Genomic DNA, 13,617 nt, shown 5'->3' with positions numbered 1-13,617 from the left:
GTGACTATGACATTTATTGGCATGTTTCTCTCTTTTCTTGGCATAATCACATTTAAATACGAAACAACTATTAGATGCTACTTTGCCGGGTATATTGTGCACATCACAACAAACTTAAGATAACAACATAGTAAGTAATTAATGCTTATTGATGCTAGCGACGCTAAGACAGATGCTCGGATGCTTCATCCCAAAACCGAAGTGAGTGGTTTTTCTCACAGTGATGTTGCGGTGGGCGCCACATACCGCTGCTTGTGTCCCCTTTTGTTTCCAGACCGGCACCACATAGTGAAGAGTGTCCCGATCCTAATCTGAGCTGTCAGCGCCAAGTTCCGTGCGTTCGTTAAATCAGCCATAATCTGGTTTGAAAAGGCTGCCGACCTCACAGCTGAAGACCTAGAGCCTTTTTAGCGGCTGCTGTTTGACAAATTGCTGAGACCCGGGACGGGAAGAAGGAGAAATTGAGTTTTCTTCACATTATATATATTTTATTGTTTATTTAAGTTTCTCATCACTTTTGAGGTTAGAAACTAGCCTATGATCCGTGTCACGGCTTAGCATGGAGGTTCTCTCTACCAGATGAACAACCTTTACTTAATTTCCAGCCTCTGCACACCATACTGTGAACATACTTTTTTTTTTATTCTTGCACCATATGAATGTGAATTGGTATGAAAAGCATGCAGCTGTGCCGCAGCAGTACCTCATCAATAGTGCAATCTATTGCACCATTGCTTTAACACTTACCTGATGCACTACCAGTCAAGCTGCAGATGATTGGCAATACTGACAAGAAATTCCTGAAAATTACTTTCTCATTAATTAACAGACTCAGTAGGAGGCAGGGAGGGCACATTTTAATATACTGTAAAACCTATATTCAAACTTATCAGGGTACTTGCCATATACCTGCAGAACCTTATGCAAACGTGCAAGTTTGGAAATGTGATCCTTATCTTCTTACATGTCAGAGTGGTGTATTCCATTATTTTCAATCAGTTTCATATCCACAAAAGGAATGAGTCGTGACGTGACTAGAAGCAGGAGACGTGACATGTTTTCATTATTAATCTACACACAACGTGACTTTGTCTCCCAATTCGCTGACAAGACCACACCTCCGTAGGCACACGGACGTTTATTTTGACCAGGTTAAGCGAGGAAAGGGAGAGGATGTTGATCAGAGAGGGTCAGGGGGATGGGATGATAGGGGTCGATGTAGAGATTGACGACGGTCTTCTGATGTTCAGACGGAGGAACCCAGGGAGAGAGAATCAGGGAGGGTGCATGTCTCCGGAAGCTTCGGCTCCGTGTCCCTCTGATCTCTCTGGCCGTGACACAGAGGAGAAGAAGAAAGAACAGAGAGGGATGGGGGTTGGGGGAAGGTTAGCTGCACCTACTGTATACAGGCAGGCATGGGTGATGGGATGTTTGAGGAGTGGACTTGTTCCTGAACCCAAGGTGTAAAACTTAAATTTAGTGGTATATAAAGACAAGGCAGGCACAGAAAAGGTGATGAAGGTGATTTTCGATTCATCATCCCTACGTCTTGTCCTGGCTTTGAGCTGCACGGGATCATTTGTTCTTTGACACTCACTTGATAACAACAAGTGATGCTTCCCACCTGGAGGGGGGGCAGGGCGGCTGTAACCCCATTTGCGCCAACAGTCAGTCGGATTGATATACCCGTCCTGGTGGCTTGCCCTTTAACAGAAGCAAAGTGGGATGGATGACGCTTGTAACAGATGGTAGAAATGCGATCAGATACATCAGTATTATTTTAGACGCGGCGTCCACACTCTGCTCGTTCAGTCGATGATGGAGACGTTTCCATCCTCACAGCGGCATGTGAAAAAAGATCAAACCTCTGCAGACATCTTAATTGATCAAAGATCTTTTATTGTAATAGCACAAGAAATAATACATTCGTAACAATTCCATTTCCAACGCGACATCGTTCGACTCCCTGCTCACAAAGAACTACCATTCCTGATCCGCATGCTTTATCGCCACTCTCAAAACAAAACGAACTAATGAACATGAACTAATCTCTTTAAAACACGGTGCACGTTGCGCAAATGTTATTACCCAAGTCAAATTTTGCAAGATGCCTTTATATGCCGTCGAGGTACGCAGGAACTTCGCTACTTTACATGAAGCTCGCTCCTGGTCTTCCACTTAAGCTCGCGGATGAATCTCCGGTGGGTTCACTGGAGCAGTTATTCTGATGAATTGGTATCCTGTCTGGTGCAGCATTTATAATGCACTTTAAAACAAAAACAACCACAAAAAAAAAATAAGAAAAAAAAATAAAATAACGATCCACCTCTGGGGATGCTGTACAGAGAGGTTTACTACTGTTTAGGTGTAACTGCCAAAGCATTACTTTTTAAGATTGTTGTAGTTTTCTAGATATTAACAGAACTTTCAAATCCTCTTTTAAACCAGGGTCAGCGGTCTGAATGTCTTTGTCTCTTCCTCTGTTGTTCTGAGAGAATCTAAAACAAAAAACAAAAAAAAAATCACGGGTTAAAATGGACATGAGGTTAATTTCGTAATAACTTTTTTCTTCTTTTTTACGCATTTTTAAAAGAATAACCCCCCCCCCCCGCCTTTAAATCCTCCCTGCACGATACAATAAGTTCCACAATTATTATGGTAATTTCAAAAAAAGGCTGGAGCTCCTTCTTTTCACTTGCGTCTTTCAGCCGCTAATGTATCTCCCGCTGAGTAAATCACGGGATCGTTGTCTGTCAAATTATCGTCTGTGTTCGCGGGGCTCACTGTGTCGTGCGCCCGTCGTCCTCCTCCTGGTAAATTGGATATGTGCCCGGCGGTCTCGGAAATAATCACCCAAACACTGTGATAGGTGCTTTTATTTCCGCGTATCAAATGTGACATTAGCGGAATCACTTCACAGGAATCAGCCTTTATTCTCAGCGCATTATCAGAGCTCACTTCTGTTCTATTGTTGATCTGCTGCAGTGAAGGTTCCTCACAAATTGAACAGAATACCTTTCAAGTTATGTTCCTTTAAAGGTAAATGACCCCTCACTCGTCCTCCTCTCCTTCACCACATGATCACTACATCTTTCAGTTATTTCTCCCTTCTGATAGTTTCTCTTGCGCCTCTCAGAGGGAGACTCTGCGTTCGCTTCAGTCTCACCGTTTACAGCAGTGAGCAGGGCTTCTTCTTTGCCCTCGTGGGCTGGGGGCAGAGGACGGCCCGGATGGCCTCATCAAACACGGTCTTCAGACCACGCTGGGTCAAGGCTGAGCACTCCAGGTACTTCACAGCATCTGTACGTACGGGAAAAGGAAACACGCACATGTGATTAAAACTACAGATAAAGACCAAGTGAGAGAAGCCGGCTGTAGAAAACAACCTGCAATTTTAGCAAAATCGATAATGCTGTGGGAATAGTTTGCACCCTTGTACGAGCAGGTTGCACGTATAAAAACGAGTATGAAAGAGCGTTTGAAACGTGTATGAAAGCTGCAGAACATGTCGATTACAGCTTTTGCAGCATAAAAAGCGACAAATCTGCAGCTCCCTCACAGAGGTACACAAAAATGTCCTTTTGACCCATTGGTCCATTTGGGCATCTTTTCGTTCGTTCGTAGGAAAATAGACAATTTAGATTAATTTGGATTATAACAGAGATGTTTTACAAGAAAAACATTTAAAGTGTTAGTTACATTTTAGTTGTTGTTTTGCTACCTTCAAGATTTCATCTGTGCAGCCACAAGAGGAGAGGATGCATCGCTACGTAAACACAGGTCATTTCACCAATTTAGGTTTAAGACTTTCCTTTTTCATTCCTTTTTGGTAAAGCTTATAGTTAGGGCTGCCTCAGGTGACGCTGAACCATCCCTTAGTTCTGCTGCTATAGGCCTAGACTGCTGGGGGACGATGCACTGAGCACCTGTCCTCTAATTTCTTATCTCGTTTCTTTTCTAGTGGTGTTGTTGACACTGTATTTTTGTTATTAAACTTAATTTTGGTGAAAATGGGTCGTTCCAAATTGAATTTTGAGGAAAAGTCGTAAATAAACAAGAAACTGTTACATATATTTTAAACAGAGGATGCTTTTTGGTACTAAGCAAGACTACTTTCATATTTTCACCTTTTTATTGAAATAACCCTTTAAACATACTTCGGATAAATGTATTCTGTGTGATTACAGTGCAAAGAAATGTGTCTCCAAGCCTGTAATATAATTCTGAGCAGTTCATATGCCATTATTTAATATCTGCATAGTTGCAAGAAAACCTTGCCATGGTACTGACAATCGACTCTTAATTGTCTCTTGAGGGGGGATTTTGGGATGTGGCTTAAAAGCTAGAAATTAGATATTTTCTGTTATTGTTTCTCAGCATGTTTGTCGAAACAAATGTATTATGCACATTCTGGGTCTAGAATAGATTGCTTCATATAAAGTCCTGCTTCTGTTCAGTTGTCTCTACTCAGTACGGCTACAAACCCTAAACAAGACCTGAGAGAACACCATGACTGACCTATATCCTTAGCCAGAGCCAGGCCCTGTGGATAGCTGATCGGTGCCAGCTTCTTTTCCTTCAGCTTCTCGATGGTGTCCTTCTCGTCCCTCAGATCCAGCTTGGTCCCCACCAGGATGATGGGCGTGGAGGGGCAGTGGTGACGAACCTCTGGGAACCACTGGCAGGACACAGAGTAGAAGGCAAACGAAATGAGGAGGGTGGAAAGAAAGAGGCAACCAAGAACGTTGGAGGTGAGCGTCGATGTTGGAAATGAGTGAAAGGTTGAAGGCCAGAAAGTAATGGAGGGGCTGTTTTTGACATGACAATCCTTCTTATAGATGCATCTGTTTCTAACGTCTTAAACCCAAGGCCACTTTCTCCGACTCCTGCTCCAATCTGACATATATGACATGTATGTAAACAGCTACAGGGTTAGTTTGCATAGTTTACTGCAGATGTGACAGTATCTGACTATATACCGAGCGGGCATAACATTATGACCACCCGCCTAGTATTGTGTAGGCCTCCAACAGACTCATCAGAGAATGGACATGGGCCTTCTGGTGGTGTCTTTGGGTCCTATGAGTTGAGGGGAGGGGCCTCTGTGGATCATCTCACAGATACTTGATCAGTTTGGGATCTAGTGAATTTGGAGGCCAGGTCAACACCTTGTGCTTCTGTTGTTCCTGAAGTGTTTTTGTGTGTGTCAGGCTGCATCCTGCTGCTGGGGATGGCTGCTGCCATCAAGGAGTGTCATTGCTATGGGGTGGGGGTGCCTGGTCTGGTCCAGGTGGGTGCTACATGTCTAAGTAACGTCCACATGAATACAAGGCCCAAAAGTTTCCCAGCAGAACATTGTGGATTGATACAAGATGGTCAATGTAACTACGTCTCCTGTTAGTGGTTTTAATGTTGTGGCTCTAGGGTTCTAGTTAAGTTTTACTTTCTTCTCCCTCTCTGGCAAACAGTGACTATTCTCCGACTGGTGATGGGCGGACACTGAAGGATCGCTATGCTGGCAACTCTATACGCCGCTGTCATTGAGCCTTTATCTGCTTGATATTTAGCTGCTCGGGAACCTCATCGTCGATGGCTGTTGACCTCCACTCATAGAAACAAATGAGACTGATTCTGAAACTCGTGGAGGAAGGAGTGTGATGGGACAGGGCAGAGTTAATGAAAACAACGCCATGGAGACCTAAGGAGCCTCTGTCTGACACAACTCTGCACGCTCAGTTCTGTCACACGATGTTTTGTGACCCTTTGACGTAGTTTTGTGTGACCAGTTTAAGATAAAAAGAAGTAGTCCCTCTGGGAGTGCGACAAGAAAGGAAAAGAAAGAAGAGCAGGTGAAAAGACGGCAAGAGAGTGGTGTGTGAAGCAGATACTGGCGATTAACAATAACACCTTATACATATATGCTGCTAGTCTATGCACTGATGCTGTTCAGTGCAGTGAGGAATGAACAAACTTATACATTGGGGAAATAAAACAACCCATCCACAAACGCATGCTTCAACACAGGAGAGTCAGGTCATCATGGAAAAAACTTAGTGGTCGACCTACACCTGAAGGACAAAGGACACTCCTTTGGAGACAACAACGTCCACATTTTAGCCCCAGAAGATAAACGGTTTGAAAGAGGAGTAAAGGAAGACGTCTAAAATCCTTCTCTGAACAGGGATGTGATCTGCCGTCACTGTACAACAAAGTCTTATCAATCTGTCCCCAAGACGTCTCAGCCCCATTCACACCTTGAGACTGGAGCCTCTGACTACAATGGCTCGTTAGAGGACCATTCAGACACTAGTCATGTGAGTTTCTGATGGATTACACCAGCAGATGTTCCTGTTTAAACCTCAACTCCACGTCAGTCCCTTAGAGCTGAAGAAGCTGCTTGGATGAAACGTCTTCTTTGGATTTTTACGCAGCATTTTTCATTTGTGTGCAACGTATTTATAGTCTCTGATTTATAGATTTTGATACTGTATCGTCATTGCACAATGTGTGTCAGTGGCTAAGCACTGCTGATTTAAACTGCACTAATGCACGGTTTATGCTTATGCGTCAACCCAGACCCTACGCATGAATGTATAAATGGCTCGCACCGGTGTAGACTACGTGCATAGGTTACGGCGTGTTTGTATGTACAGTAGATGCACTTGAATGAGACTTCTCAGATCTCAGAACAGTCTGATCTAACTGCACCGCTGTGCAATGATACAATGATCTATCACATCACATGCATAGCAGCTGTCTAAAAGGATGATACAGACATTGGAGTTGCTTGGCTCCCATCGGCAAAGAGTACATGTCGCTGCATCGCTCACATGCATACATGTCGCTTGACAATCTGTTGTCAAAGCAGGAGGCCTACAGTGTCGATGCACTGTGGGCATCATAGTTTAAGGGTGGCTGTGGTTGTCTTTGAAAAATATGCCAAAAGGTAGACATCTGTGGCCCCGTTTCTTAGTTGTTGTTTTTTTTTTCCACTTGGCCTAAAACAACGACAGCGACATGGGAGAAAGATTTTGAGAGATTCACTTCTGATTAAACTAAATGGCGCAACTAGCAAAATACCTGTGATATTATCACCACAGTATAACAAATTAAATACAGAAATAGATATGCTTCTCTAAATAAACACAGTTTACTCATCAAGTTCATTCATGTCACCATCTTCAGCCACTTCAGCTACTATTTTACTAAAATATAGTGCGACAACTGTTGGTTTTATGTCTGAAACTATTTTTAATCCAAAATAATCCCAAACCGTGTGTCACAGAGACGAACCTCACCTTAGCTCTGACGTTCTCGTAGGATGCTGGACTCACCAGGGAGAAACAGATCAGGAAAACATCCTGGAAAACAACACAGGATTAGATTAGATAGTAGATTATATGACAATAGGAATGTGACTAATGCAAGTTTATATGGTTCACAGTGAATATACACCGATCAGGCATAACATTATGTCCTAATATTGTGTAGGTCTCCCTTGTGTCTCCAAAACAATTGTGCCTCATCAGAGAATGGACATGGGCCTTCTGAGGGTGTCCTGTGGTGTCTGGCAACTTAAATGTTGATTCAAGTTCAGTTTAGTTTAATTTAACAAAGTGTAGGTCGGCTGGTCTGTGTTTAAAAAGATTTATAAAAACAACAATTGTTGATACGATATAATTTAAGACATTCAATTACTGCTTCAGTTCTAATGATGAAATAAATGTAATGTAATCCCATTCACTAAAGTGGAATTAAAGTATTTTTTTCCTCCTATCAACCTAAATATCAAACATCAACCAGATATCAACCCAGGATTTGATCATCCTCTATATTACAGTGCAGGTAATTGCAGCCTTGATTATCAGATCGCATTTGTGTCATTGATTTTCTATTTGTATGTAATCACCAACAGGTTAACATTCAGGTTAACAATTTTGAGAAATTTCCGGGTAGATTTTTCTTGACAGATTTGATTTAGGTGTCCTACCCACAGCTGCACCGCCATCAATAACGTCTCCCTTTTTTCCCCACCTTCTGTTTCTGTCTTTTAAGTTAATGAGGCCGTAGCTCAGTCCGACTGCCTTATTGTTTATGGATTTGGCGGCTGCAGTTTAAACTCTCTCGCTTTTCACAGCTGGACACAAAGTGGATTTTGCGTTTTGTTTTATTTTTTCTCCTCCTTCTAATTAACTGTGTACGTCTGTGTGTGTCTGTGTGTACCGTCTGTGGGTGGGACAGTGGGCGGAGCCTGTCGTAATCTTCCTGTCCAGCTGTATCCCAGAGGCCCAGGTTGACTGGCTTGCTGTCCACCATCACATTAGCTGAGTAGTTGTCAAATCTGTTGGAGGGGCAGAAAAGGTCAGCGATCAATCAGTCAGCCCTTCATTTCACTGATTATTCAAACAATCAATCCTTTGATTTGTACGGGCCTGTAGACTTGCCACCGTGTTGTGGGGAGGTCCCGTTATGAGACAAGATATATTAGAGATCTGAGAGAAGCTTAAGACAGGAACCAGGGGAAATAAACTTTACTGTAGTGCAGAATGTAACGAGTTTGGGATGTCCAGTGACTTACCTTTTATTTTTTATTTTTTTTTACAAGTTGCATTAACTGTGAATTTAAAGGACTTGGTTAGACTAAACGAATTACAAGAGTTTTGTTTTCTTAGTTTGACATAAACCAGAAGCACTGTGATCAGATATTTAAGCAACACTGCCCCAGTGTGGTCACTCTGAAACACTACAAGGTCATTATACATTGATTAACTTAGAAATTGCTTGGTCACAGTAGCTTAGTTGCACATAAAAAAAACACTCTTAAGAACCACAGATAAAAGAAAGATTAAATAAAATAAAATAAAAATAAAAATAAGTAAAATAAAATCTAGTAAAATAAAATAAAAATAGTATTAGCAAAAATGTACAAATTAGCATATTAGCATTGTGTTCCTTTTTCGGGGAACCCCATATGTCTATAAAGGCCCTTGCTACCGCCAAAACTCTCCCTCTTGTCTTTGTTTTTTGTGAGAGAGGTGAGCAGTTTCCTTCTATGCATTTGTTTTACGCCTTACTGGGCCTCGTTTCATGGGTTAATGTTAATGTATCTGTGTCATGTCCACATTTTAGGGGCTTGCTTGAGGGAGATCGAGCTAAACAGCCGTTTGTTTTATTTCATCTTTGTTGTCAGGTATGTTTCTGTGTTGTATATTTTTTTATGCTAGAGCTCCTGTCTTTGTTTTCTGTGAGAGAGGGGCATGCTTGAGGGAGATCGAGCTAATCAGCCGTTTGTTTTATTTCATCTTTGTTGTCAGAATAAAGACGATTGAAAGGACATTGCTACGTCTCCCTCCTTCACAAAAATAATAAAATATAGAAACGAAAAACACAACGCAAGATTACACCGGTTACATATGGACAAATGTACAAGAAATCGAGACGGAAGAATATATATTATATACACAGGGTAAGGTGTAAGGTGCAGTAGTGTCCATTAACATGAATAACACAGAGTTATCTGTTACAGAAAGGTGAGCTGTTGTACAGCTGGAGAGAAAATGGTATGAATGACATCCTGTAGCGTTCAGTGTGGGAGCGGAGCTGGATCAGTCTGTTTGAGAATGAGTTCCTCTGTCCCTCTATTGTTTGGTGTAATGGATGTGACGGATTGTCCATGATGGAGAGCAGTTTGTCCAGTGTCCTCCTGTCCCTCACTGAGACAAACGTCTCCAACTCACTCCCAATCACATGACCAGCCTTTCAAATCAATTTGTCGATCCTACTTATGTCCTTTTTGCCGGTGCTGCTCCCCCAACAAACCACAGCAAAGTACAGGACACTCGCAAAAACAGTCTGGTAGAACATCTCCAGCAACTTGTTGCATACGTTAAAAGACCTAAGCTTCCTCAGGAAGTAGAGTCTACTCAGTCCCTTCTTGTACACAGCATCACTGTTGTCCCTCCAGTCCAGTCTGCTGTTCATGTGGACTCCCAGGTACTTATATTGGTCCACTACTTCCACCTCTAGGCCCTGGATGGTGATGGGCTCAGCTGGTGTCCTCTTCCTCCTGAAGTCAATGACCAGCTCCTTGGTCTTGTCCACATTCAGGAGTAGGTGGTTTGTCTGGGTCCACTCCACAAAGTCTGCGATCACTGTCCCGTACTCCACCTCCTGTCCATCTCTAATACACCCAACCACTGCAGAGTCATCAGAGAACTTCTGCAGGTGGCAGGACCCAGAGCTGTACTGGAAATCAGAGGTGTAAAGAGTGAACAGAAATGGAGACAGGACAGTCCCCTGTGGTGCCCCCACATTACTGACAACAGTGTCAGACAGGGAGCCCCCCAGCCGCACAAACTGGGGCCTGTCAGATAAATAATCAGTAATCTAGGAGACAATGGAGGAGCTGACAGCCATCCTGAGCAGCTTCTCACTCATCATAAAGGGCTGATGGTGGTAAAAGCACTAGAGAAATCAAAGAACGTGATCCTCACAGAGCCCTTCCCACCATCTAGGTGAGAGTGAGCACGGTGCAGCAGGTAGATGACAGCATCATCCACACCAACATGAGGCTGATACGCAAACTGCAAACTTCTGAATGTGACACGTGTCCGAGTTGTAGCAGAAGTCCGCGGTGTAAAGGGTGAAGAGGATAGGGGATAGTACAGTCCCCTGTGGAGCTCCAGTGCTGCTGACCACAGTGTCAGACGTGATGTCCTTCAGCCTGACGTACTGTGGTTTATCAGTGAGGTAGCTGGAAATCCAAGCAACCAGGCAGGGGTCCACTCACATTCTGGAGAGTTTTTTCCTGGAGTACAAGGGGCTGGATAGTATTGAAGGCACTCGAAAAGTCCAGGAAGGTAATCCTGACAGTGCCTTTTCCCTTGTCCAGATGCGAGTGGGCTCTGTGTAAAAGGTATAGGATGGCATCCTCCAGTCTACACCAACCTCTGCCCGGTAGGCAAACTGTAGAGGGTCCTCAGCATGCTGCACCTGAGGTCTGAGGAGCTTGAGGAAGAGCCGCTCCAGCGTCTTCATCAGATGTGATGTGAGTGCCACCGGTCGGAAGTCATTCAGCTCGCTGGGCCGGTTCTTCTTTGGGACAGGAACGATGCATGAAGTCTTCCAGAGGGTGGGCGCTCTCTGGAGTTGCAGGCTCAGGTTGAAGACTTGTTGGAGCGGCTCCTCGAGTTCAGCAGCGCAGGTCTTTAGGAGCCGTGGACACACCATGACGGGTCATGTTGGGGTTAACAACACCAAGTTGTGACCAGACTGTCCCAGTGGGGGCAGGGCAGTGGCACTGTATGCATCCTTTGAATTAGCATACAGTAGGTCCAGTTCTATTCGCACAATGAATAAACTGGTGGAAAGTGGGTAAAACAGTGTCCAAGGTGATGTGGTTAAAATCCCCAGAAATGACAACAAGGGAACTCCGGGTGTTTGGACTGTTGCCTGGCAACAGTGGCGTGGATGGTGTCACACGCTGCTGCCTTGTCCGCTGAGGGAAGGATGTAAACTCCCACAAAGATGACAGACGTGAATTCCCTCGGTAAATAATATGGACGCATTCCCACAGACAAAAGTTCAATGTCCGGCGTACAGACACGCTCCTTCAGTCAAATGAGCGGGGTTGCACCATCTCTCATTCACACACACACAGCAATCCCGCCGCCGTTCTTCTTACCGCTCAGGACCGTGTCTCTATCCGCCCGCAGAGTCTTGAAGCCGGGTATAGGCGCACTGTGGTCCGGGAAGTCCGCGTGCAGCCAGGTCTCCGGAAAACACAAAATACTGCTCACGGCGTACTCCGTCTGGGTCCTAACAAGCGCACACACCTTCTCACTTATGTGCATTTTGAACCTCAAATGAACCAAGTGTTCACAAAAAAAACCAAAACAAAAAAAAACACTTATCCATCTTTGTCGTTTCTTTCTTTCTCTTCTACAACCTAAAAACCCTCAGCTCTGTTTTTAGCTACTTCCCTGTCATGAATTTGCCCACCTCACGCTTTCGGACGGTTCAAAACGGAACTTACTTATCCTTCACTTTCCCCTCTTGTCCTCTGCCATTGGCTGCAACCAGGTGAGATAAGAACAGGCAAGCTTTTTACGCAGAAACGTGTTCTCATATCCTGCGGGCTGCCGCCGGCCCCAACCTGCCCGTGTCCATGTCCATCATTTACCACTTCCTATTTTGACTGAAGGTCTAGTCTTGTGCTGTTCTTCATGTTTTTTAAGTTGTTCCCAAACCCTTTTTATGTGTGTCTGTGTCAGGCTGCATCCTGCTGGGGATGGCTGCTGTCATCAAGGAGTGTCATTTCCATGGGGTGGGGGTGCCTGGTCTGGTCTAGGTGGGTGGTACATGTCAGGGTTTACACCAGTGTAAACTTCCAGTACTGCAAGGAGAGGGAAATATTAAAAGGGTTAAGCTCACAACAACGAAATTTACAAAACCAAACTTTGCTACCAAAAATAATTTACAAAACAAATAGACAACTGCACAAACTTCTGAAAAACCGCTGCAGTACATTTACATACCCGCAGGCAGCTGAACAAACAAATCATAAACGATTTCCAACTTAAGAAAAACTACAATTTGGTCAAACAAGATTAACAAAACTACTACCAGATCCTCATTAAACAAAAATCAAGTAGAATGAATACCCCAAATAAAGGAGTTAACCCAACACTGAAACGAGCAATCCGTCAGGAAGGCCAGAGGTCAAAGTGGAGGAGGTTCTGGTGATGAGTTTTGAACCGGTTGCAGTTTATGAATGGCTTTGTCCAATAAACCAAATATGAGGGAGTTGCAGTAGTCCAGAATACAATAAACATAAAAATAAAAATAAAAATAAAAGGTGGCCAGAGTGGGTCAACTTAAGGTGTTTAATTTTAACTGTAGCCTGTTTTGCTCATGAAGTGTAATAGATTGTGGCATCTTAGTGGACCATCTAAGAGTTAGGAATCTCTTCACTGTTGTTTGACAAACTAGGGCCCCCAAACAGCATCTTGTTTAAGGCCCCCACGAAGCTAGAAACGGCCCTGTTTGGTTTAATAATTGTGCCAAGAGCTGCTCAAATGGTAAAAAAAATATTCTCAGACGCCCTCTAGTGGTTGCTAATCAGTACCACAGCTGTATAAATACACTATATTACCAAAAGTATTCGCTCACCCATTCAAATGATCAGAATCAGGTGTTCTAATCACTTGGCCTGGCCCCAGGTGTATAAATTCAAGCACTCAGGCATGCAGACTGTGAAACAAGACATTTGTGAAAGAATGGGCCGCTCTCAGGAGCTCAGTGAATTCCAGCGTGGAACTGTCATAGGATGCCACTTGTGCAACAAATCCAGTCGTGAAATTTCCTCGCTCCTAAATATTCCACAGTCAACTGTCAGCTCTATTATAACAAAATGGAAGCGTTTGGGAAAAACAGCAACTCAGCCACGAAGTGGTAGGCCACGTAAAGTGACGGAGAGGGGTCAGCGGATGCTGAAGCGCATAGTGCAAAGAGGTCGCCGACTTTCTGCACAGTCAATTGCTACAGAGCTACAAACTTCATGTGACCTTCAGATTAGCCCAAGTACAGTACGCAGAGAGCTTCATGGAATGGGTTTCC

At 43.8% G+C, this 13,617-nt stretch overlaps 1 protein-coding gene across 1 annotated transcript; it reads right to left on the bottom strand.

Annotated features, from left to right (window-relative positions):
• Positions 1-1,923: 1,923 nt before the first annotated feature.
• LOC311502382 (ras-related C3 botulinum toxin substrate 2-like) lies at positions 1,924-8,334 on the bottom strand. The gene is made up of 5 exons (XM_084564583.1): positions 8,224-8,334; positions 7,299-7,361; positions 4,519-4,678; positions 3,167-3,300; positions 1,924-2,498 (listed from the first exon to the last, which is right to left on the bottom strand). Exons 1-4 carry the CDS (start codon positions 8,314-8,316, stop codon positions 3,170-3,172), a joined length of 447 nt encoding a protein of 148 aa, XP_084420709.1. The 5' UTR covers positions 8,317-8,334; the 3' UTR covers positions 1,924-2,498; positions 3,167-3,169.
• Positions 8,335-13,617: the final 5,283 nt, after the last annotated feature.

Source organism: Chelon labrosus (assembly GCF_963514085.1).
Source record: "Chelon labrosus genome assembly, chromosome: 2".
In the NCBI taxonomy this organism is placed as follows: Eukaryota; Metazoa; Chordata; class Actinopteri; order Mugiliformes; family Mugilidae; genus Chelon; species Chelon labrosus.
Note: the sequence above shows the minus strand (reverse complement) of the source record. Positions and strands in the feature narration are given on the sequence as shown.